Source organism: Gadus chalcogrammus, chromosome 9, assembly GCF_026213295.1.
Source record: "Gadus chalcogrammus isolate NIFS_2021 chromosome 9, NIFS_Gcha_1.0, whole genome shotgun sequence".
NCBI lineage: Eukaryota > Metazoa > Chordata > Actinopteri > Gadiformes > Gadidae > Gadus > Gadus chalcogrammus.
Window position 1 is genome coordinate 23,308,396 of NC_079420.1, and position 20,536 is coordinate 23,328,931.

Consider the following 20,536-nt stretch of genomic DNA (forward strand, 5'->3'; position numbering starts at 1 on the left):
AGGGCCTTGGGCCCCCTAAATTGAACAAGGCCATAATGAAGCTGATTAATTACACCTGTGTTTTTCCCTGCAGTGATGTATCAAAATGCCTCCCTAGGAAAAGGGCTATAAAAGGGCTAGAAAGAGGTTTGACCTGCTTCGAGCCTGGTCGGCCTTATCGGCTTATTGGGAATAGGCAATAACACGTTCAAATATTAAACATGTGAGGGAGGTGCAGATAAGAGAATGAATAACGTTAAATAAAGGAAAACCATGCTATCTATTGCAATCTTTTATCTATTTACTTTATTTTTAAAATGATAAATGAAGTATTGAACGATGGAAAAACAAATGTTTGGTCTGGTTCGAATGCCAATCGGGCCAGTCACCAAAACCTGCATACCATTATACAGTATGTATTTTGTCTGAATATAAATATATATATATATATATATATATATATATATAAATATATATATAAATATATATATACATTTAACTTGTATATTATAGTATCTTACTTATATATTATAGAACATATCATTAAACTCCTTGTAGCTTTATAACCAAGAGTTATAGAACATGCCCATTCAGTTACAGTACAAACTCCTCCAACTCATTTCAGTTCATGTAAAAGGCACTTTATTTAGTCGCTCTTATTTCCATGGTTTAAACAGCACACCACTATGTTAAAATTCCAGAAAATAGTTATATGAAAGATGTACATTACAGATCAATGTGGATAAGGCACTGAGAAAGCGACGTAAAGCTTTGAGAAATAATGGGAATTTCAACTTGCAAACCCACAATCTTGAACATCAGCTTATCTTCCATTGTAAACGCTGCATTTGTTTCTACTCTAACTTGGACTCCCTCTCTCCATCTCCGACTCTCTGGTGAGCCAGGCGCTGGGGTTAGAAATTCTCGTAGTGATGGACAAAGTGGGCCTGGTCCTTCTTGTTCATCTGCTGGCAGGCCTTTTCCACGTTCTTGGTCAGTCCCGGAGGTCCACAGCTGAACACGCCCATTTTATGAACCTGAAAAAACACCCAATAAAAGAAGACATAGTGAGATGTCTTATGAGCACACGTCCCTGACCATACAGTGGCTAAGGTGGTGGGGAGAAAGGTTTCAATCTATCGCTTTGATAGGCCTAACCCTCTAGGCAGTCGGCAGCAGTCCTTCTATGTATAAAATGTGTGTTTTTCAAATGATTTCGACCAGCCCAAAAAAGGACCAACCAGTGTGCGATCATTAATTTTTTTTAACTGTGCTGTGAATAAAACCAGTTACATTGAGAGGCACAGTCTGATGTTAGAGTCTTTCACCACTTCGTCTTCAGCGGAGTCTGATGATGAAATCGAATCGCAACCGTTTATCTTAAAGTTGTCATTCCCCAAGAAATCGTTTAATCTTGTTTCTTTTGAAATACCAATATCCATTCTGAACGTAAAAATGTTATTCTACCTCGATTGCCTGCATTAGCAAATTGAAGTAAATAGATGGCCTCGCCCACCTTGGCTTGCGACGGCCCACGGGAAGACCGGGGCACCGCGGGAGTCTATCTGGCCGGTAGTCGATCTGGCCGGGAGTCGATCCGGCCGGGAGTAGATCCGACCGGGAGTCGATCCGGCCAGGAGTGGCACTAGTGCCCGGGCCGCGGCCACGGTGTGCTCACGCTGACGCGATGCGACTGGAGTCGTGGGAGTGCCAGGGCCGCGGTCACGGTGAATGAATGTCGTATCCAACCATTTCTACCTCGACTCTTATTTCTTGGCCGAGCGCTGCTCTCTCTCTCTCTCTCTCTCTCTCTCTCTCTCTCTCTCTCTCTCTCTCTCTCTCTCTCTCTCTCTCTCTCTCTCTCTCTCTCTCTCTCTCTCTCTCTCTCTCTCTCTCTCTCTCTCTCTCTCTCTCTCTCTCTCTCTCTCTCTCTCTCTCTCTCTCTCTCTCTCTCTCTCTCTCTCTCTCTCTCTCTCTCTCTCTCTCTCTCTCTCTCTCTCTCTCTCTCTCTCTCTCTCTCTCTCTCTCTCTCTCTCAGACATTTGCACGTCGTTTCTCCCCGGCCACCTCCTCCAACACAGAACAGCGGGAAACAGGAGCACCAGAGCATTGATTTTCACCAAAACCGATCCACAGGGCATTCATTGCTAATAGTGACCACGGAAAAACATTTTTTAATCAATACAGCTTATTTTTGTTGCAAACAAGCTCCCTTTTTCCAGAATGGCAGTTCACTGGACACATTCCTACATAAAGGAGAAGCTCCCAGTCCACTCAGAAGTTGGGGCCTCATCATCTTCTTCTTCTATTGAGTTCTATGGCGTTCATAACTGCTACATTACCACCATCTGCTGGTCCAGCCCATCGAGGGGATGTGTGGGGGGACCCACCTCTGGGTGCACCTCTTGCAAGGAGCTTAAAAACGCCACAAAGGGCGGGCGGCCGAAGTGGGTGATGGAGCGCAGGCCTGTGAACAGACTCCGGTTCCACACCTTCTGGAAGTGGCGCTCGGTCACATACTGCACACACACACACACACACACACACACACACACACACACACACACACACACACACACACACACACACACACACACACACACACACACACACACACACACACACACACACACACACACACAGACACACACACAAACACACACACACACACACACACACACACACACACACACACACACACACACACACACACACACACACACACACACACACACACACACACACACACACACACACACACACACACACACACATTTTTAATAGATAAAGATCTTTGTTGACAGAGGCTCAGCTGTGTCATGGCCTGTTACCAAAAGACTGCAGCTGCCGCTTAACCACGCCCCTTTTGAGCAATATAAATGCATGGGCTAAAAATGTTGATATTAACAATGGTGTCTTAATGTTAGAATGTTCCTGTCTTGATTCAGGGGACTGATCTGCAATAGAGGACGGCCTACAGCCCGAGTAGTCTGAGATGATGTAAATATTGGAATACCTCCATTTGCATTTAGCTTTATTCTGTTTTTCTATAGCTTTATTCTTGGGTTTTTTCTATTTTTAAAGATACTACTGTCCTATACTTTCTGATGTCACACCCTTTGCTGTAATGTCAGCCATCCCGTCTTATTTTGATGAGAAACACAATCATAAGAATTATTAGATAAAATTAATTAATAGGCCCTGCAAAACTGGTGCAGAACACATTTGTAGTTTTGTAGTAACAGCAGTACATCTTTCCCCTGTGCCTCTGAACATAACCTTTACAATTGTCACACATTGAATGCAATGAAGAAGAGATCAATCAGGCTGAGTTACCAGCATGGTGGTGCGCAGGTCAAACTTCTGGGCCAGCTGGGTGATGTAGATGTGGACCGACACCAACTCCAGGGTGTCCATCTCCTCCACCTCGCGTACGATGTCAGACACCCACTCAAACTGCCGCTGGGTCCGCGTCACCCAGATGAAGTAAACCTTCACAAGAAAGAAACATTAGACCTGTTCCGAACATCTGGGATGCTTTGGTGGAATATCTCTGTGTGGTAACTTGAGTGGATGTACCTTTTTACACTGGATCTTGGCCTTGTTGGAGGACTTGACCACCAGGTCCTTCAGGATGGAGGCGAACGGGGTGACCCCGATGCCCCCGCCCACCAGGACAGACACATCGAAGTCGATCCACTCCTGGTGGCCCTCCCCGAAGGGCCCGTCCAGGTAGAGCTGCCCACAGACAGAGAGATTAGATTAACCATCATAATTATATGAAACAAACCATGCTACCAGACCAAGATATCAAAGGGGAGGCTTCTGCTTAGGAGGGTTTCAGCCTAACAGTCAGGGGTTTGAAACCCAATATCCACAGGCAACCTTGGAGTGAGACGCCTAACCCCTACCTTCTCATTATTCTACTCGAGCCAAAAATATCTAAAAAGGACCTAAAGTCATTGTCTAGCCCAAAGGTACACAAAACACAAAGCACAAAGCACCTAGCACACAGCACAGATCACGAAGCACGAAGCAACGTAGCAACGTAGCTGTATCATCTCTTCAAATAGAACTCGGGTCTATTTTGGGCTCAGAAATTCCACCACAGTACTTTGCGAGGGCCCGATGTGGCCACATGTCACGTGGGCTGGGGCCGGACACCGTCAGGCTAGCAGGCTAGCCCAAGGCTAGCTGAGGGTCAGGGGAGGCGCAGGGCACCTTGGGGTGGAAGCCCAGCTCCACCAGGCGGTCCTCCGTGTAGAGCTCCCGCAAGTGGCTGGTCCAGGGCCCCACGGCGCGGATGTGCAGGCTGAGGTTCTCCTCGTGGGGGGCCGAGGTCAGGGTGAAGGGGTGGTACTCGTCGGTGCCCAGCATCAGGCAGGCGATGCGGACCCACTGGCCCGAGCGGTACACAAAGCCCTGGGGCCGCTTGAACTCCAGGTGGGTGACCCCTGCAGGGCGGCAGCGCAGAAGGAGGGATGGAAGGTAATACTCTAATCATTCTCTAATAAAAGATTGGGACACATGCTGAGACCTAAATGTGTAATTAGAAGTATGTTTCTTCCTTCTCCTCACATTCTCTGGTCTCATCTTCCTGTTGCGCAACATTCTCACTCTGGAGAACCTGAGCTACAACACAGCGTCTATGCTCAAACCAGACATATAGAAACTGGTTTTGGACCGATTCTAAGAAGAAAGTCATCCTGTTAGGAGACAGGGCAGCGACGTAGACCTCCCCTGACGTAGACCTCACCTGACCTAGACCTCGCCTGACCTAGACCTCTGCTCATCTTTCACCTCACCTGATCTTGACCTCAGCTGACCTCACCTGACGTAGACCTCACCTGACCTAGACCTCACCTGACCTCACCTGACGTAGACCTCAACTCACCTGACCTCACCTGACGTAGACCTCACCTGACGTACACCTCCCCTGACCTAGACCTCAGCTGACCTCACCTGACGTAGACGTCACCTGACCTAGACCTCACCTCACCTGACCTCACCTGACGTAGACCTGACCTCACCTGACGTAGACCTCACCTGACGTACACCTCACCTGACCTACACCTCCCCTGACCTAGACCTCAGCTGACCACCTGACGTAGACCTCACCTGACCTAGACCTACACCTCCCCTGACCTAGACCTCACCTCACCTGACCTCACCTGACGTAGACCTCACCTCACCTGACCTCACCTGACGTAGACCTCACCTGACGTACACCTCACCTGACCTACAACTCCCCTGACCTAGACCTCAGCTGACCACCTGACGTAGACCTCACCTGACCTAGACCTCACCTGACCTCACCTGACGTAGACCTCACCTGACGTACACCTCACCTGACCTTCACCTCCCCTGACCTAGACCTCAGCTGACCTCACCTGACCTCACCTGACGTAGAGGTCACCTGACCTAGCCCTCACCTGACCTAGACCTTACCTGAGGGCAGCAGCTCCGCCCTGAGGACGGGGATCTCCACCTTCTTCCTGCTCAGGCTGATCAGCTTGTCCAGGAGGAAGATGAGTGCCGGGGGGATCAGATAGATGTAGAAGCGGGGTGATTGTAGCAGGGCGAAGCTGCCGTGGACCACCGTCTGGTGGGGAGCACAGAACCACAAGGCCAAAGGTCAATGGGGGAGAGTGTGTGGAGGATGGCTGGTTTCAGCGTCCCCACTGGCCGAGTCAGATTGGGCTCTGGGGCTAGGCGAGGCTGCACACCATTTGTGCATTGACCCATCAGTGTGCACAGGTTAAACCCGCCATCTCCACCCACACTGAGGAAGAGGTCTTCTGCATGGCAACAGGGAGCACCAGGCCATACATCATCATCTGTAAACCTTCCAATGAACTGTAGTACGATCCCCTCCACGCTGCGTCCTCGTCTGGAGGAGTCCTATAAAAGTCCCCTAGGTGGAGTCTGGCATCGTCCTTTGACATGGTAATTTCAAGTAGGCTATATAGGTTTCCTTTTGTATATTCATATTTACAAATGGTATTTATTTTATTTATGATGTACTTATTCCTGTCCTGTATTTCTGCTGCTGTTAACTTCCCATCTGAAATTAATATGGTACATTTGGTCTTCTGGTATTTGAGCTTAATACCCGGGGGACATCTACTTACAAGAAGGTACACCACAACGTAGAGGTAATGTGTGATCCAGAATCCACGGAAGCTTATGCGACGGAAGACATGGGAGGCGAACACGTACATGAAGGCCAGCACGAAGAGCAGCAGGACGCCAGTCATGCCTGAAACAAAGGTGCAAGATGGTCATAAAGCAGAACTACAACCAACCACAGGCCCTATGGGGGTTGTAGTTCTACTGTGAAGCCAGCTTCACTCTTCACTCTTCACACATTACCTGGCACCGTTTGAAAGAACCAGTAGTACCACTTTAGCGGAAGTTCAGATCTGAGAAGAAAGAAAATAAATGGTTGACTCGCTAAATGCTCATTATATATTTGCAGGGACGTACAGATATATAATATATATATGTATTATTTCCAATTACCCATTGTTGGGCAACACCTTGGGGAAGAGGCAGGCGAGGATGTTGAGGTCACTGATGGAGAAGATGTAGAGGTTGACCACGTGACCCAGGCTGTGAATAACTATGATGGAGGAGGAGGAGACAAGGTTAGGTTATGACAACACAAGCGGCGCAAGGTCGGACCACCGGAGCCCATCTCGCCATGTTCTAATTAAAGCCGCCGGCGTGGCAGCGGAGTGATCCACTACCTGACATCAGGATGGCTATCATGGCCATGAAGCGGTGGAAGTCGATGGCGGCGTCGAAGGGGATGTAGCGATTGAGGAAGGTCTCCCGCAGCAGTGTGATGAGGTTGCGGCACACGGTGAGCAGCATGTAGGGGAACAGGAAGGATATGGCGGCGGCGGAGCCCCGCGACACGATGATCCCCACCATCGAGGTCTCCGGGACACCAGACGCGTCGGCCTGCAGAGCGTAGTCTAGACGCCGCGGGGCGGGGGCACATGGAGTGGGCCGAGGACAGCTCAAGGTTAAAGATACCCTGTCATGGTTTTTAATGAGTTCATAATTGCATTTAGGGGTACTACTAGAATAGGGTTACATGCCTGTAGGTTAGAAATACCCCTTATTACTCTCAAACCGTTAATTTCTGCAAAACCAATTTCAGCGACTTTCAAAAACGTTCTGATTTGTATCATGTTTCTTTAAGGTCCCCCTCCCGTAGCCCAGTGTGCTGTGATTGGTCAGCACGCCCACTATATTACGATTGGTTGAACGCTTTTCGCATGTGTCTGCAAACACCTGAGAAGCAGGTAGTCAGGATGCAGGACTTCAGCAGCGACCACTGCAGGTTGACGTCACACTTTTCCGGAAGTGAAGTAGAGGCTAATGTAAAGTAGAGGCTAAAGTAAAGTAGAGGCCAGAGTAAAGTACAGGCTAAAGTAAAGTAGAGGCTGAAGTAAAGTAGAGGCACTGAGTAAAGTAAAGGCTATGGTGAAGTCCAGTGCACCGATTCACATTCGTGTGAAATTTATTTCTTAAGCCTCAAGCAAGTGGTGCAACGTGTAGAGAAATTCACATTTTTGCACCCAAATGAATGAGGTCATATCTTACAGTGATGCTAAAAATAGTCATTAGCAGAGGACTTGAGATGATTCCAGGGTACCAAAAATGTCTCTGAAACGTTGTCCACATGATTGAGCACTAACGAGACTGCGAGACATGAGCTACGCAGGCGGCATTAAAGTTTGAGCGCAAACAAGCTGTTTCACGCACTTATTGAGGGCAGTTCTCAATGGGCGCGAAGAGGCTTAGAATTTTCTAGCTTAGCAGACATAAAAATGCTAAAACGTAAACAAATGTATACAGAAGTAATACAACAATTTAAAGCAAAGGGTACAGTTGAAAAAGCATGATATCACCTTTAAATGGGCTGTCATGGAGCAATACGGGGCCACTGCCCTGACTAAGACTACAGGTCCACTCATGGTATTCTGAGACGTTGGATAAAGACCTCCCCCAAATGGATCACATCTAATCACACTGTATTGAACTAACAGGTTGTGATAGTCAATTAACAGGTCCACTCACGGTAGCATCTCTCGATGATCACACCGGCCACGATACCGTAGACCACGAGGAAACAAACGATGTGGCGGCGGTAGTTCTCCACAAAGCGCTTGAACTCCTGGATCTTCTGCTGGATGGGGTTTCGCTCATAGTGATCTCGCCTCGGCTTCACGTAGACCTTAGGGGACGCCAGGGACGACCTGACAACACATCGAGACGGACTTAGTACCCCGGCCTTTCACTTTGACATGATGTGGCGACCAAAATGTACCTTAAATAATCGAAGCATGTGTTCAGATCAATGAATGGAGGAATTGACTGCTGCAGAAGCCGTCACTCATCTAAATACTCACTTCTTCCTCTGCCGCCTGCGTAGCTCCTGTCTCGCCGTCTCGTTGGTGCTGAAACATGTGGAAAACGTTTCAGAGACACGCTTGGTACCCTGGAACCATCTCAAGTCCTCTGCTAATGACTATTTTTAGTAATCACTGTAAGATATGACCTCAATCATTTGGATGCAAAATTGTGAATTTGTCTCTACTTTACTTCGGCCTCTACTTTACTCTAGCTTTTACTCTACTCTGGCCTCTACTTTACTTTAGCAATAACTTTACTTTAGCCTCTACTTTTCTCTGGCCTCTACTTTACTTTAGCCGTAACTTTACTTTAGCCTCTACTTTCCTGTGGCCTAGTACCTGTTGGTCGGGCAGATGAAGGAGACACGTTGTTCTCGACTGAACCTCTTCTTCCCCTGCTGCTCCATTCCTGCTCGATAAACAAAAAAACACAACACACACGACTTGTTCAAACGGGGAAGCAAGAAGTAACACTTTCCGTTACTCTCTCCGATTAGGATTGACGTCATTGCGACTGCGACTGCGACTGCATTTCATCTACTTCCTACTGAGAGGGTGACACCTAAAGACGTTGGAGTTTAACGGGTTTCCTTCCAAACCTTTGACATTGAGCTCGGAGAACTGCAGATCTTTCTCGTGGTCCCGCAGGAGGAAATGAAAGTCCTCCCAGGTGATTAGCTCCTTGTCTTCGAAGCCAGCCGTCTTCAGCATGGCCAGTATCCCCTCGTCCGCCTGGCTCTTAGACAGAGCGCCATTTGAGATTTCAATGAACGACCTGTAGGGGAGGGGGGGAAGAGAGAGAGAGAGAGAGAGAGAGAGAGAGAGAGAGAGAGAGAGAGAGAGAGAGAGAGAGAGAGAGAGAGAGAGAGAGAGAGGGAGAGAGAGAGAGGGAGAGAGAGAGAGAGAGAGAGAGAGAGAGAGAGAGAGAGAGAGAGAGAGAGAGAGAGGGAGAGAGAGAGATCTTACAACTGGTAGTACATTGTTACTGCACAGGAAAGTCTGTTGGTACCACACAGACAACGACAACAACTACAGCACAAACACCTGAGCATCCTTGTGAAGTCCTCCTTGGATAAGAAACCATTGCCAGCGATGTCATGCATGGAGAACATCAGCTTGGACTTTTCCTCTGGGGAGCCTAGACAGACACATAACAGTCAAACACGAGTCCCACAGTGAGATCACCTCAAACCAGGCGGAGGACGTTGTCTCACGACCACGTGTATCCTCTCATGTGATTCGCTTTACCCTTCATGAAGATAACGATGACATCCAGGAACTCTTGGAAGGACAGATATCCGTTGCCATCTTTATCGGCCAGCGTGAACATGGAGTCCACAAACAGGGAGTCTGGCTTGAGGCCCAGAGCGTCGGCCAGCTCGGTGGCCGCCAGCTCACACTGCAGGACCTGCCGGGTCTTATGGCGGGCCGTGCCGCTCATGTCCCCCGCGTCTCTCTTCTCTATCTCCAGCACCTGCAGCGGCCCGGAGATGGCAGGGATTAAATCGCATTTCACTGTGTTGACATTAGCGATATCACCCACGTCAGCCGGGCCTGTCCACAGAACCCACTGAGGTCAAGGTAAAGGCCCCAATCTGTTCTCTCAGCCTGAGGTCTGACCTCAAACAAACGCTGACACCGACACCGTGACCACGACCGGAGCGGCTACGTGTTCTACCGCTGCGTCGGAATATGAGACCAGGTGAGCGCTGTTGGTTACCTCGGAGAACGCATGGCGGATGAATGTTTCCACGATCTGAGCCCGCTGTTCCCTGGTCAGCGCCTCGCCCAGGATGTCCTTCTCTCTCATCTGCGTCACGGCGATCTGCTGGCCCGACCCCTCCGCCTCGGGGTTCAGCTGCCTCACCAGCTCTGCTCGCTTGCTTTCGTCTTCAAAGAACAACACCTTGTGTGGCAGGAGAGGGAACACAACAGGCTTGTGATTGGCTGATGGATACAGAATGACCCATTATGAATCTGAATCTGATGAAGCCACTGTAATGCCTCACACACCTTCACTTTGATCAAATTTAAACACAGATTTTTTACATTTCTATCCTTGATTTCTAGGGGGCAGCCTATATCTGCAGGTATACACCAACTCCATCACAATGGGTGGACTCACCAGGTCGTACTCTTTGGGTACTTTGAGCAGCAGTACTTTCTGCTGGTGGTCATTGGAGAGAAGAATCTTCAGGCTGGTCTGGCTACCAAGGTTGAGGCTGCGGAGGACCGAGCCAGCGTGGTCAAACACCTGCACCCTCCTCTTCTCGTTGACCTCCACACTGACGGACTGCAGGGGCTTCTTATGACCGCACCACTCGTAGGCTGAGAGGGGTCAGGGAGGGGGAGAGGGAGGGGGGCCCAAGGTTATTCAGCTAGCGGGACATTGCATGAAAAACAGGAACAGAGATTGCAAGAAGAGGATAGTGCTGTGGTCAGGGGGTTTGAGTCCCAGCTGAAAGATTAAGGGTTTAATTTCACCCGATATCCAGCATCCATCTGGAGGTGACCTTGAGCTGACTTACGACAACTAAATGCTAACCTACACATAAATGACATATATACAGTATATACATATATATATATATATATATATATATACATACATATATATATATATATATATATATATATATATATATATATATATATATATATGTACATATAGATACACAAAACATATATCTGTAGGTCACTTTTGACTTACAGTGTAAGGGAGATAAAAAAGAGACTGAAAGTCAGCGAGAAACAAAGCAAAAATTAGAGAAAGATAGCTAGAAAGAAATAAAGCAAGCAAGAAATAAAGAAGGGGCTTTACAGTGACCGATGTCTCCTACCCATGATCCCAGAAGCAGGCTCTTCTGTTCCCCTCACTGCCATTCTTCTCTTCTTAAACCTTTTGTACCTGGCCTTACGGATATACGCCACCATACAAGCCACAATAAGGCTCACTGTAGGGATAGAGTCAAAATAATCCCCAATGAACACTAAGAACATCGCAGATAGCCTTTCAAATGGCAATACTTCATGTTGATGCAATGAATCTGTGAAGATATAAGGACCACCGACCCACTGGGAACAGGAACAAGCACACAACGAAGATGCCGAAACCAGCTTTGCTCCCGTCAAAGTAGTTGAGTGTGGTGAATGGGGTGCAAGGGTGAAGCCCTGAAGCATTGACTTGTGCTGGCTGAGCACACGGGTCACCTGGGTGGGATAAGAGAGCACAGAGAACGTTTTCCATCTGTTGTTCTCAACGATACACCGTTATTATCGCATAATGAGCATTAAGTCGACTGACCGTCCATCCATAGGAAGACGTGTTCCTGCACGTCGCCGGCCTCTGCCCCGGTGACGGCCACCAGGACATCATGGTACGTCACCTTGCGGAGTGCCTGGATCTCGCTGGGGGTGAACAAACTGCAGACAGACAAAGGCTGGTCGGCCACTTTCATGGTTGTAGAGGACACAAGATCTCTTAAGTAACATTGAGGCTTCTGTTTGGTCTTTGTTATAAAGGGGCTGTAGCTACAAAGGAGTTTTTACCCATTCTGCCTGTTCTCGAACCAGAAGCGGTCTCCATTTCGGATGCGCTCAAACTGATCCAGGACGACCCTGGAGAACACTGCCCCCGGGCCGTGGAGAGCTTCCAGCAGGCCTCCGGGGAAGAGCTCCAGTTTGGAGACGTCTCCGTCGTACAGCTCTGCAACATCCCGGAACAACTGCAACCACAGCAAAGGCATGGAGCACATCCTCATCTACTGCTTAGCCAATGCAAGGGCTGGACAAGGAGCTGCTAAGCTACACATCTCTGCAGATCAGTGACTGTTGAAGACAGTTGGAATGTGGCAGTGTTACCCAGGCAATGACCTCCTAAAGTAATAATATGAGTCATGACAGCAGGAAAATACCCTGTGCTACACTGTTACACTGGGATCAGTGGTGGATCAGTAGGCTACCTGGGCTACACTGTTACACTGGGATCAGTGGTGGAGCGGTAGGCTACCTGGGGTACACTGTTACACTGGGATCAGTGGTGGAGCGGTAGGCTACCTGGGCTACACTGTTACACTGGGATCAGTGGTGGAGCGGTAGGCTACCTGGGCTACACTGTAACACTGGGATCAGTGGTGGAGCGGTAGGCTACCTGGGGGTTGCTGCGGTTCAGCTCTGGGTTGATCTCACCGAACGTCATGATGGCAGGCAGATCCAGGGCCTGCCTCACCTCGCTGTAGGTTGGGATGCCGAAGTCCCGCCCCCTCTGGATGGTCAGAGCCACCAGGTCCGAGCGGGAGAACCTAAGGGGACCATACATGTAGTCTGGCAGGGCGGAGATCAGATTAGAGATGGGACCGTTGTTCTACTCCTCAGGTGTCATAATGAACAGCTATTGGTGAACAAGAAGGGTTATGATCATGAACCTCTCAGGTCTTCCACGACCACATTGTCGGTCCTCTCTGCGATCTGCGAGGCCATGCCCATGACAAGGTCGTCCACGTCCTGACCGGTCCTCATGTTCACACTCTGGTTGAAACAGTGCCGACGAAATAAAGCAACGGACGATTTAAGCCGAACCGCATGTCAACAATGCTGATTCTATACAGGCTTGGAAAAGAACTGCTCACATATGATATACATATAGAGCACACCTCGCCCCACAGGGAACCATATTACTGATCAGCCAAAGAATATGGCAAGATGGGAGAAGGTACCTCACGCTTCCAGAAGCTGTTACACAGACGCAGTGCAGGGGAGAGGCTCCCGTCGGCATTCACCACCTCCCGGAAATGGCAGGTTCTGTTCCTGCAATGTGACCAAGTGGAAGGCTTTGTTTAAACCATCTTTCTTTTAGAACAACACTTCCTTAACGACCAGTACCTCATGTAGACGCCAGGTGGGACCGCCGTGATGCCAAGGCGGATGGCAGCCACTTCAAACTCAGGGGAAATCCCTGGGTCAACAAACTTCTGATAACCTTAACACACACAGAAGCACACCATGTAGACGTGCAAGCATATAAAATCAAAGCAGGGTAGGTTCATATATTTGAGTGTAATCTGATATAAAGATATACGTGAAACCTGGCCCAGGTCCACTTAGCCTACATCTCCTTCTGCCTTACTCAGCAGAAGCTTGAGAGAGCCTGCCTGCTGACAGGGCACATATTTGTTCAACAGCGCCAGAGGTAGCTGAGCTAATAGAGGCTTGCGGTCAGCAGTCTATCGCCTGCTCCTCCTCCCCCTTTGTGTCCACAGAATCCTTTTCCCTCTGCTCACCTGGATACAGCGGAAGAGTCCTGTTGCCGAGGTACACAGGGAGCCACTCATACAGGGCGATGTTCTGTGGAGCAACAAAGGAGGAAACTAAACACACAGCTGATGACCTGAAGTGTCTCCAAATATCTCCCTATATGATGTACACAGTCCATATCTACTCTTCATTCTTTCTCCATTGTTTGTTCTTTCCCGTGGCGATGAAGGTCCTTTGTGGACCTGCAGTGTTGTCATACTAATGATGTCATTTGATTGATGATTGATGTATTTGAATGATTGACCGGCCCAGGGAGTGCATGAAAGCTAGCCTTCCCGTCCAACGCTGACACATGGACAAAGAGGTACTTCACCCCGTACCTGGAGTGTGGCCACCACGGTCTTCCTGGCGTGCTGGAACAGCTTTTCATCTGACCATCCAGGCTGCTCCATTTTCAGCCGGACGGCCAGGTAATTGTGGTAACGAAACCAGATAATCCCCTCAGCGGCTGTGAACAGGTTCTCATTGGCCCAGGCATTGCCAAACTCTGGACACAGGAGGAGGGGGGGGACATTTCCAGTTGGATCTACATGATAACGTGGCTCGGCAGCATGGTAGAAACAAACACACAGATACCATGTTGAGGCTATGGTGAAATCATGAAGCGTTGATGTTATGCTCAAGACGTGTAAGTTTCATTGTTATGTTCTTGTCCCTTCACTGGTATGGGCCCCCTCCGACCACTAATGGAGTGATAATGACAGATGTTTGTTTCCAAAGGGGCCTGAGAGCTGAAGGTTACAACAGTCCCAATCCCCAGCCCCACCACCACCCAGGCCGGGGTAATAACAAGACGCACGCACACCACGCGGGAGCAACAAAACACGGGTTTGGGTGGGGCTACGCTGCGGGCCTTCTGGTCGGAGCGCCGATGATTTGCTGTGGTGAGCTTAACAATCCGTTTACACAATAGAGAGTCAGCACACGTCACAAACACACACACACATGTCATTGTAGGCTCTACGCCGTGTTGGGAGAGCGTAACCCAGGGGATGCCAATTGTCTTTATTGTCATCTGAGTTTTAACATAAACTTGATAACAAAGATGCTTAAACCAAACTATCAGACCTGGACCACAAAAACTTTCTTTCTTTCTTTCTTTCTTTCTTTCTTTCTTTCTTTCTTTCTTTCTTTCTTTCTTTCTTTCTTTCTTTCTTTCTTTCTTTCTTTCTTTCTTTCTTTCTTTCTTTCTTTCATTTATTGACGATGCTACATCAGAAAGGAAGAGGCCCAGCTTGCATGTGTTAGAGTGAAGTGATGTGTTACCGTAAAGACCGGCGGGACCATGGTCGCCCGTGGAGGGGTCCGGGGCGCTCCACATGCGCAGGTGAACGTCCTGCCGGGGCATGTTCCACTGGTGGCCCGAGGTCAGGAGCCCCCCAGAGAAATTCCGCAGGGTGTCAGACCAAGAGGAGGAGGGCCCGTAGATGGAGCTGCCGTCAATCCAGGCTGTCACCAGGTTCACCTGCAGCCCCCAGCGGACCAGGAACAACAGAGTCACGTCAAGGAACCCCACTCACGGCTGTACTGGGAGGCGAGGTGTGGGTCCATGTGAGGATAGCGTCTGTCACTTATGGACACACAATGGTTCTGTCTGCGGGTGATTTTCTGCTGACCGTTTTCGTGTTAATGGGCTAAAATGTTAACACAACAATCATAACCCTCACAAAAACACAGTTGCAAAATGACAACAATCCCTTTTGTAAAGATAAATGAGTTTATGAGTCGGGGGATTTGGATTTCATTGACTCCACTGACATGTCCATTACTTCCAAGTTTCTTGTTCTCGTCTCCTGGATTTCTCAAGATTGAACGTAGGTAAAAAGGTTTTGAATAGCTATTGTGATAATGACAATGTCTAGTCGACATAATAATGAACATTTAGCTATTCAGTTAACCAGCCACATTACATGTGGATATTGCACCTCACATATGTTCACGTTAAAAAGCATCTCTCCAATAAATATGATGCAATTGATTATTTTGTGAAGACAAACATTGAATACTCAGGACCAGGTGTGTAATCACATCAGCCTTCTAATCCATCCCTCCTCCCTAATACCGGTTGTCATGTCTCCCTTCGCTCCCCCTTGGAGAGTGTGACCCCTCGGACAGTGTTGTCCGAAGGGTCACAGTCTTAAGCCATGTAGTCGTTTGCTTCATGTTTTGTATGACCCCTAAGCCAATCACGGTTTTGCTTGGTCATATCGATATTTCATTATTATTGTTACCACTTCTGACCAAAGGAATGCAATATAACAACATACCTCTCAACATGTCATCTGATTTATATATATATATATTGATATTAGTCATGTCTTGTCGTGCAGGAGTTTGGAGGGAACTAAAGTGATAACCCTGGTCGATAGGGCTTCTAAATATATAAATAAATACCTGAACCCGGGGATTATTTGGACTCTGGCCAGAGTCCTTGTCCCACGGCCCTCTGTGGAAGGGAAGCTTGACCTCTCCGGTACTGGAGGGATCGAACACCGGGTCGCCCTTTGGAATGTCGATGTTCATGAACTCAGGGGGACATCCAGGCATCCTGGAATCAAAGATCTCGAACGTCAAGTGGTAACCTGGAAAGTTGAAAAAGGCAAATCAATAAATAAATTCAACGTAGTAAAATAGAATGATTGTGTAAATGAGATGAATGGTGCTAGTCCATAATGATCATATATATATATATATACTAAGACTTTGTACGCTGATGAGGCAAAACATTTACCAAAGAAAACAGAGAGCACGGTTTGGTTGCGTGCTGAGGGCAGACCGGAGGGTCCAGCTGTCAGAGCGCGGCTGAGGAGTCGAGGGTTTGGGTGCTGCGGCTCCTGGATTGGATGGGCAACACCGTCCGAGTAATGCGCGGGCATGAGCCTCATGAGATGGGAACCTTTAGCAGAAACCTCAGTGAGTATGGACGACAGACTAGGGCAGGGCTGCAGGAGCATGTACACACTGCTCTCTGTTACTCACCGACGGCTCCGCGGTTGGGATATCCTAAATTGTTGTACCAGCCGTCACATCTTTGGACCTCCCAGTCGTTCTTAGACTGGCAAACTGGTGAAATAATAAACAATATTATATGCATTTTTTTTTTTAATTATATATATTCGCGGACCTGTGGTGGCCACTGCTAAATAAAAAATAACGTGCAAATGACATTCATCCACTTACTTTGAATCACAAGTAGGCCTAAAAAAACGAGCATGACGGGGGAACTCTGAGCGCTTTTACGCAGATCCATTGATGCGAGCGATGCGCTCCAGCGCAGTCGAGCTAAGAGCTGCTCAGAGCCGTCTGGAGACCTGCCTACTACTGCGGCTGGCTGGCTAGGGTTACAGGCATTTGATTTAGCATTTTAGTGAAAACAATGTGTTAATAAGAAGCAGTTTGGCTGAACAAAGGTAAGCATGTTGCATTTAATGTTTCATAGTTTCTAATTGAGTTTTTCAATTATGCATCCGGGCTATACAGTTGACATGAAATTACCCATTTTAAATAAAAATTGCTTTATCATATCATAAAAATTGAAATAGGAAGTAGGAAACTTACATATTATCCAAAGGAGGGGATGAGAAGTACACTGGCACGTACTGAAGTTCCAGTGCGCTGCAGGGGCAGCAGCAAGTGAGTGGGGCGACGATAAACACACTCTGCGCTTAACACACCTGTCCGTCGCCCATTAAGGAATGGCCGCAATCTGTGGCTCGCACCTCCTTCTCAAGGGATTCCGATCACTGCATCCTCCTCCCAAGTGACAGTATATAAGAAGTGTACCCATATGTCCCTGTACCATTACCACTCTCTCCCGCTCGGATCCAAACACCTCTCCACTCTCAGGTGAGCACGCTTCTCTTGTCCATTTTAACTTTTGGATTACCTTTTTTGATGAAGTGATATAATATTTTTTTGTGTGTGTGTGTGTGTGTGTGTGTGTGTGTGTGTGTGTGTGTGTGTGTGTGTGTGTGTGTGTGTGTGTGTGTGTGTGTGTGTGTGTGTGTGTGTGTGTGTGTGTGTGTGTGTGTGTGTGTGTGTGTGTGTGTGTGTGTGTGTGTGTGTGTGTGTGTGTGTGTGTGTGTGTGTGTGTGTGTGGGGGTGGGTGGATGGGTGGGTGGGTGGGTGGGCATGCATGTATTCATGTCTGTGCTTCAGTGCCATTGGACAAACATTTGTTTGTATTTATTGCAGCGAGTATACCAAAAACCTTACTCCAAATTAGCAGATTACAATACACGACATCCCCTTAAATATAACATGTGTTGAGATCTTTAATATGTTAACGTATCACAAGCTACTACGAGAAAAGCTACGAGAGTGCAAAGGGGGTCTGTTATGTCTAAACCAGGCCCGGGGTTCAAGAGCAGCATGTCCTGTGGCATCATGTCACACTTATGTTCTTACTACTTTTAAATTGCTCAAAAAGTATTCCAACATCGCTGCAAGAAACAAGACGCCTCCTGCCCTCCCTCTCTCTCTCTTTGAGCGGCTGTGTAACTGAGAGCCCCTCCGCTAACACTGTCCTCACTGTTAACACCGTCTTTCAGCCACACTGCGCCTCCACAAACCGCCAGGAAGATGACTTTCTACGATGACATTTACCCATTCTACCCGCTACAAAGGACCTCCTTCATCTTCAGCGGCGCCCTGCTCACCATTATCCTGGTGTTCCTGGTGCTGCTCACCAGTCTCCTCCTCATCCTGCCAGGCATCCGAGGCAAGGCGGTGAGTGAAACCCGAGCCTGAAACCATTAAATATAATCACGCACACGTTGGACTTGTAACACAGTTTAATCCTGTGCGGTGGTGGCGTCCACCAGGGCAGGCCCTGCCTGAACTGGGGGCTCCCCTTGGTGGTTACTAATGAAACATCTGTTCCTGCAGAGGTACCTGTGGATGGTTCGTATCATCATCAGCCTGTTCATCGGCGCTGTGATAGTGGGTGAGTTTGAATCCCTGGCTGGTTGGTGTTTCAGTGTGGAGAGCGCCGGCCTAACGCCTCTCTGTTATTTCTTCTAGCGCTGAACTTCACTAATGACTGGGCTGAGGGCTGGACGACCACTAATGCCACCTATAAGTCCTTCAGCAACGCCGTCGTGGATGCTGAAATCGGTCTGCATGTCGGGCTCTACGGCATCAACGTTACCCTCCGCGGTGAGTCACGTTCCCCGGCGTGACAGTTCTAAGCCCTTTGATTCTCAGGGATTTAAGCTTTGCACCAAACACCTATACGTTGTGTGACTAAGAAGTCTTTGTCCGGGCAGGTTCAGGCATTAAGGAGCCAAGAGTCACCCTGTCTTACTTTCGGTTGACTGATCTTATCAGCCTTTAAACAAACACCGTTGTCCCTGTGTTTGTTCTTTTTTTTCCACGCAATGCTATTTTTATACAACCTGTGATAATAATCAATGCTTACTGGTTTCCCGAACAGGAAACCCTGTGATGCAACTCAACGAGACCATCGACTACAACGAGATGTTCAGCTGGCAGGACTCCCTGGAGGAGGAGTACCAAGAAGCCCTGGAGAGAGGCCTGCCAAACCCCATCCTGTATATCGCAGAGAAGTTCACGCTCAACAGCGCCTGCGGCCTCATCTTCCAGTACAGATACTCTGGACGATACGCCTCCGCCACGCTCTGGTAAGAAACCACCACACACATCTTTTAGAACATCAATCAAACGTCGACATTCTTTGCGGGGTCCAGATCTCGATCTCCTCTCTCTGTCTCCCCAGGACGGCTTTCTGCTGCTGGCTGGTGGCCAACATCCTGCTCTCCATGCCCGTTCTCCTGTACGCCGGCTACATGATGCTGGCCACGGCCGCCTTCATCTTCTTCTCCATGGCCTCCTTCTCCACCATAATGAATCTGCCCAAGTGCGCCTTCTCCATAGGGGCGGGCACCTTCGTCACAGAGTACAGCCATTCCTTCTGGCTGGCGCTAGCCACAGGTAAACATCACCTCCACCCCAGATAACCAGCTCATTATTCCCCCCTGGTCTTTTCCCTTTGCACAGAGGGAGAATGATTGTGTTATTGTTGTGGTGGTTGTAACGAGCACTTTAACGCTCTTTAGGTGTGCTGTGTGCGGTCATTGGCATGGCGGTGGTGCTGTTTGACTGCTTGATACCAGAGAAGATGAAGCAAGCCTTCAGCATAGCCGTGGAAAGTGAGGAAGAGGAGGACGCGTACTCGGAGACGGGTTACCTGAACTCGGTGTTCCTGGAGGAAGGGCCCGTATCAGTAATCACCCTAGTAAGTGGCTAACAAAAGGGGCTCATTTTGAAGGAACATGAAACTACTCTGACGTTTCACCTGTCTGTACATAGTGATATTACTACAGTACCCATGTCCAAAGGGCTGTCATTTGATATACTCCTTTCATTGCCCAATGAAATGATTTAACCATGACTATTTTGCAGTCGTGAAAACATTAGTACTTTTCTTAAATTTGTGAATTTCTTAATGAAGTCTTTGTTTTTCTATGTTTCAGGCTAATGTATGAGGATGTCCCATCAGTCGACATTACCAGCTAATACTTGAAAATATTTAAATGAATGTCTTAAGAATGTTAGTTTAAATGTCTGTTTAACACCGTAAGTGGCGGTCATTGTTCTGTGTTGTGTGCCATTGTTTTGTAAATATAAATGTTATAATGTATACGTACCAATGCAATGTTTATCAGTTTATTGAATACCATCTGTAAATAAATGATGTAGATATAACAAGCCTCTATTGTGATATTTCCTGATGTGAAGCAGGCCTAGTCATGTAGACTGAAAACTTAGTAAAATGTAAAAGCATCAAAATCGTCCAT

General features: G+C 48.1%; 2 protein-coding genes across 3 annotated transcripts; one reads left to right on the forward strand and one right to left on the reverse strand.

Moving 5' to 3' along the window:
• Positions 1 to 578: 578 nt before the first annotated feature.
• duox (dual oxidase) lies at positions 579 to 17,421 on the reverse strand. 2 transcript variants are annotated; one of them, XM_056599358.1, is made up of 34 exons: positions 17,277 to 17,421; positions 16,899 to 17,049; positions 16,698 to 16,781; positions 16,450 to 16,614; positions 16,113 to 16,300; positions 14,985 to 15,183; positions 14,039 to 14,205; positions 13,685 to 13,748; positions 13,287 to 13,383; positions 13,121 to 13,211; positions 12,830 to 12,932; positions 12,556 to 12,728; positions 11,955 to 12,130; positions 11,710 to 11,828; positions 11,478 to 11,615; positions 11,246 to 11,359; positions 10,531 to 10,733; positions 10,126 to 10,311; positions 9,654 to 9,879; positions 9,450 to 9,543; positions 9,005 to 9,180; positions 8,745 to 8,814; positions 8,403 to 8,450; positions 8,071 to 8,249; positions 6,729 to 6,959; positions 6,502 to 6,601; positions 6,352 to 6,401; positions 6,111 to 6,238; positions 5,428 to 5,581; positions 4,201 to 4,433; positions 3,559 to 3,717; positions 3,316 to 3,471; positions 2,370 to 2,498; positions 579 to 1,016 (listed from the first exon to the last, which is right to left on the reverse strand). In XM_056599358.1, the coding sequence occupies exons 2-34, from the start codon at positions 16,966 to 16,968 to the stop codon at positions 894 to 896; spliced, it is 4,593 nt and encodes a 1,530-aa protein (XP_056455333.1). In that variant the 5' UTR covers positions 16,969 to 17,049; positions 17,277 to 17,421; the 3' UTR covers positions 579 to 893. The 2 variants fall into 2 exon arrangements, with proteins under 2 accessions (XP_056455333.1, XP_056455332.1); XM_056599357.1 differs by having other exon boundaries at positions 16,899 to 17,053.
• Positions 17,422 to 17,531: 110 nt separating this feature from the next.
• On the forward strand, positions 17,532 to 20,483 carry duox2 (dual oxidase 2). Its single transcript, XM_056599321.1, has 8 exons — positions 17,532 to 17,564; positions 18,269 to 18,446; positions 18,606 to 18,663; positions 18,741 to 18,875; positions 19,153 to 19,360; positions 19,456 to 19,670; positions 19,796 to 19,974; positions 20,213 to 20,483. Exons 2-8 carry the CDS (start codon positions 18,300 to 18,302, stop codon positions 20,222 to 20,224), a joined length of 954 nt encoding a protein of 317 aa, XP_056455296.1. The 5' UTR covers positions 17,532 to 17,564; positions 18,269 to 18,299; the 3' UTR covers positions 20,225 to 20,483.
• The last annotated feature ends 53 nt before the right edge of the window (positions 20,484 to 20,536 follow it).

Bases quoted from the DNA above. Each gene is read 5' to 3' on its own strand.
- duox (XM_056599358.1), bottom strand. From the start codon at position 16,968: ATGGATCTGCGTAAAAGCGCTCAGAGTTCCCCCGTCATGCTCGTTTTT. The intron at 14,206-14,984 runs GTAACACATCAC...TCCTGTGTCCAG, and splicing joins TGGTCCCGCCGGTCTTTACG to AGTTTGGCAATGCCTGGGCC. The intron at 10,734-11,245 runs GTAGGAGACATC...GACCCCTCTCAG, and splicing joins GCCTGCTTCTGGGATCATGG to CCTACGAGTGGTGCGGTCAT.
- duox2 (XM_056599321.1), top strand. From the start codon at position 18,300: ATGACTTTCTACGATGACATTTACCCATTCTACCCGCTACAAAGGACC. The intron at 18,447-18,605 runs GTGAGTGAAACC...CTGTTCCTGCAG, and splicing joins CAGGCATCCGAGGCAAGGCG to AGGTACCTGTGGATGGTTCG. The intron at 19,671-19,795 runs GTAAACATCACC...AACGCTCTTTAG, and splicing joins CTGGCTGGCGCTAGCCACAG to GTGTGCTGTGTGCGGTCATT.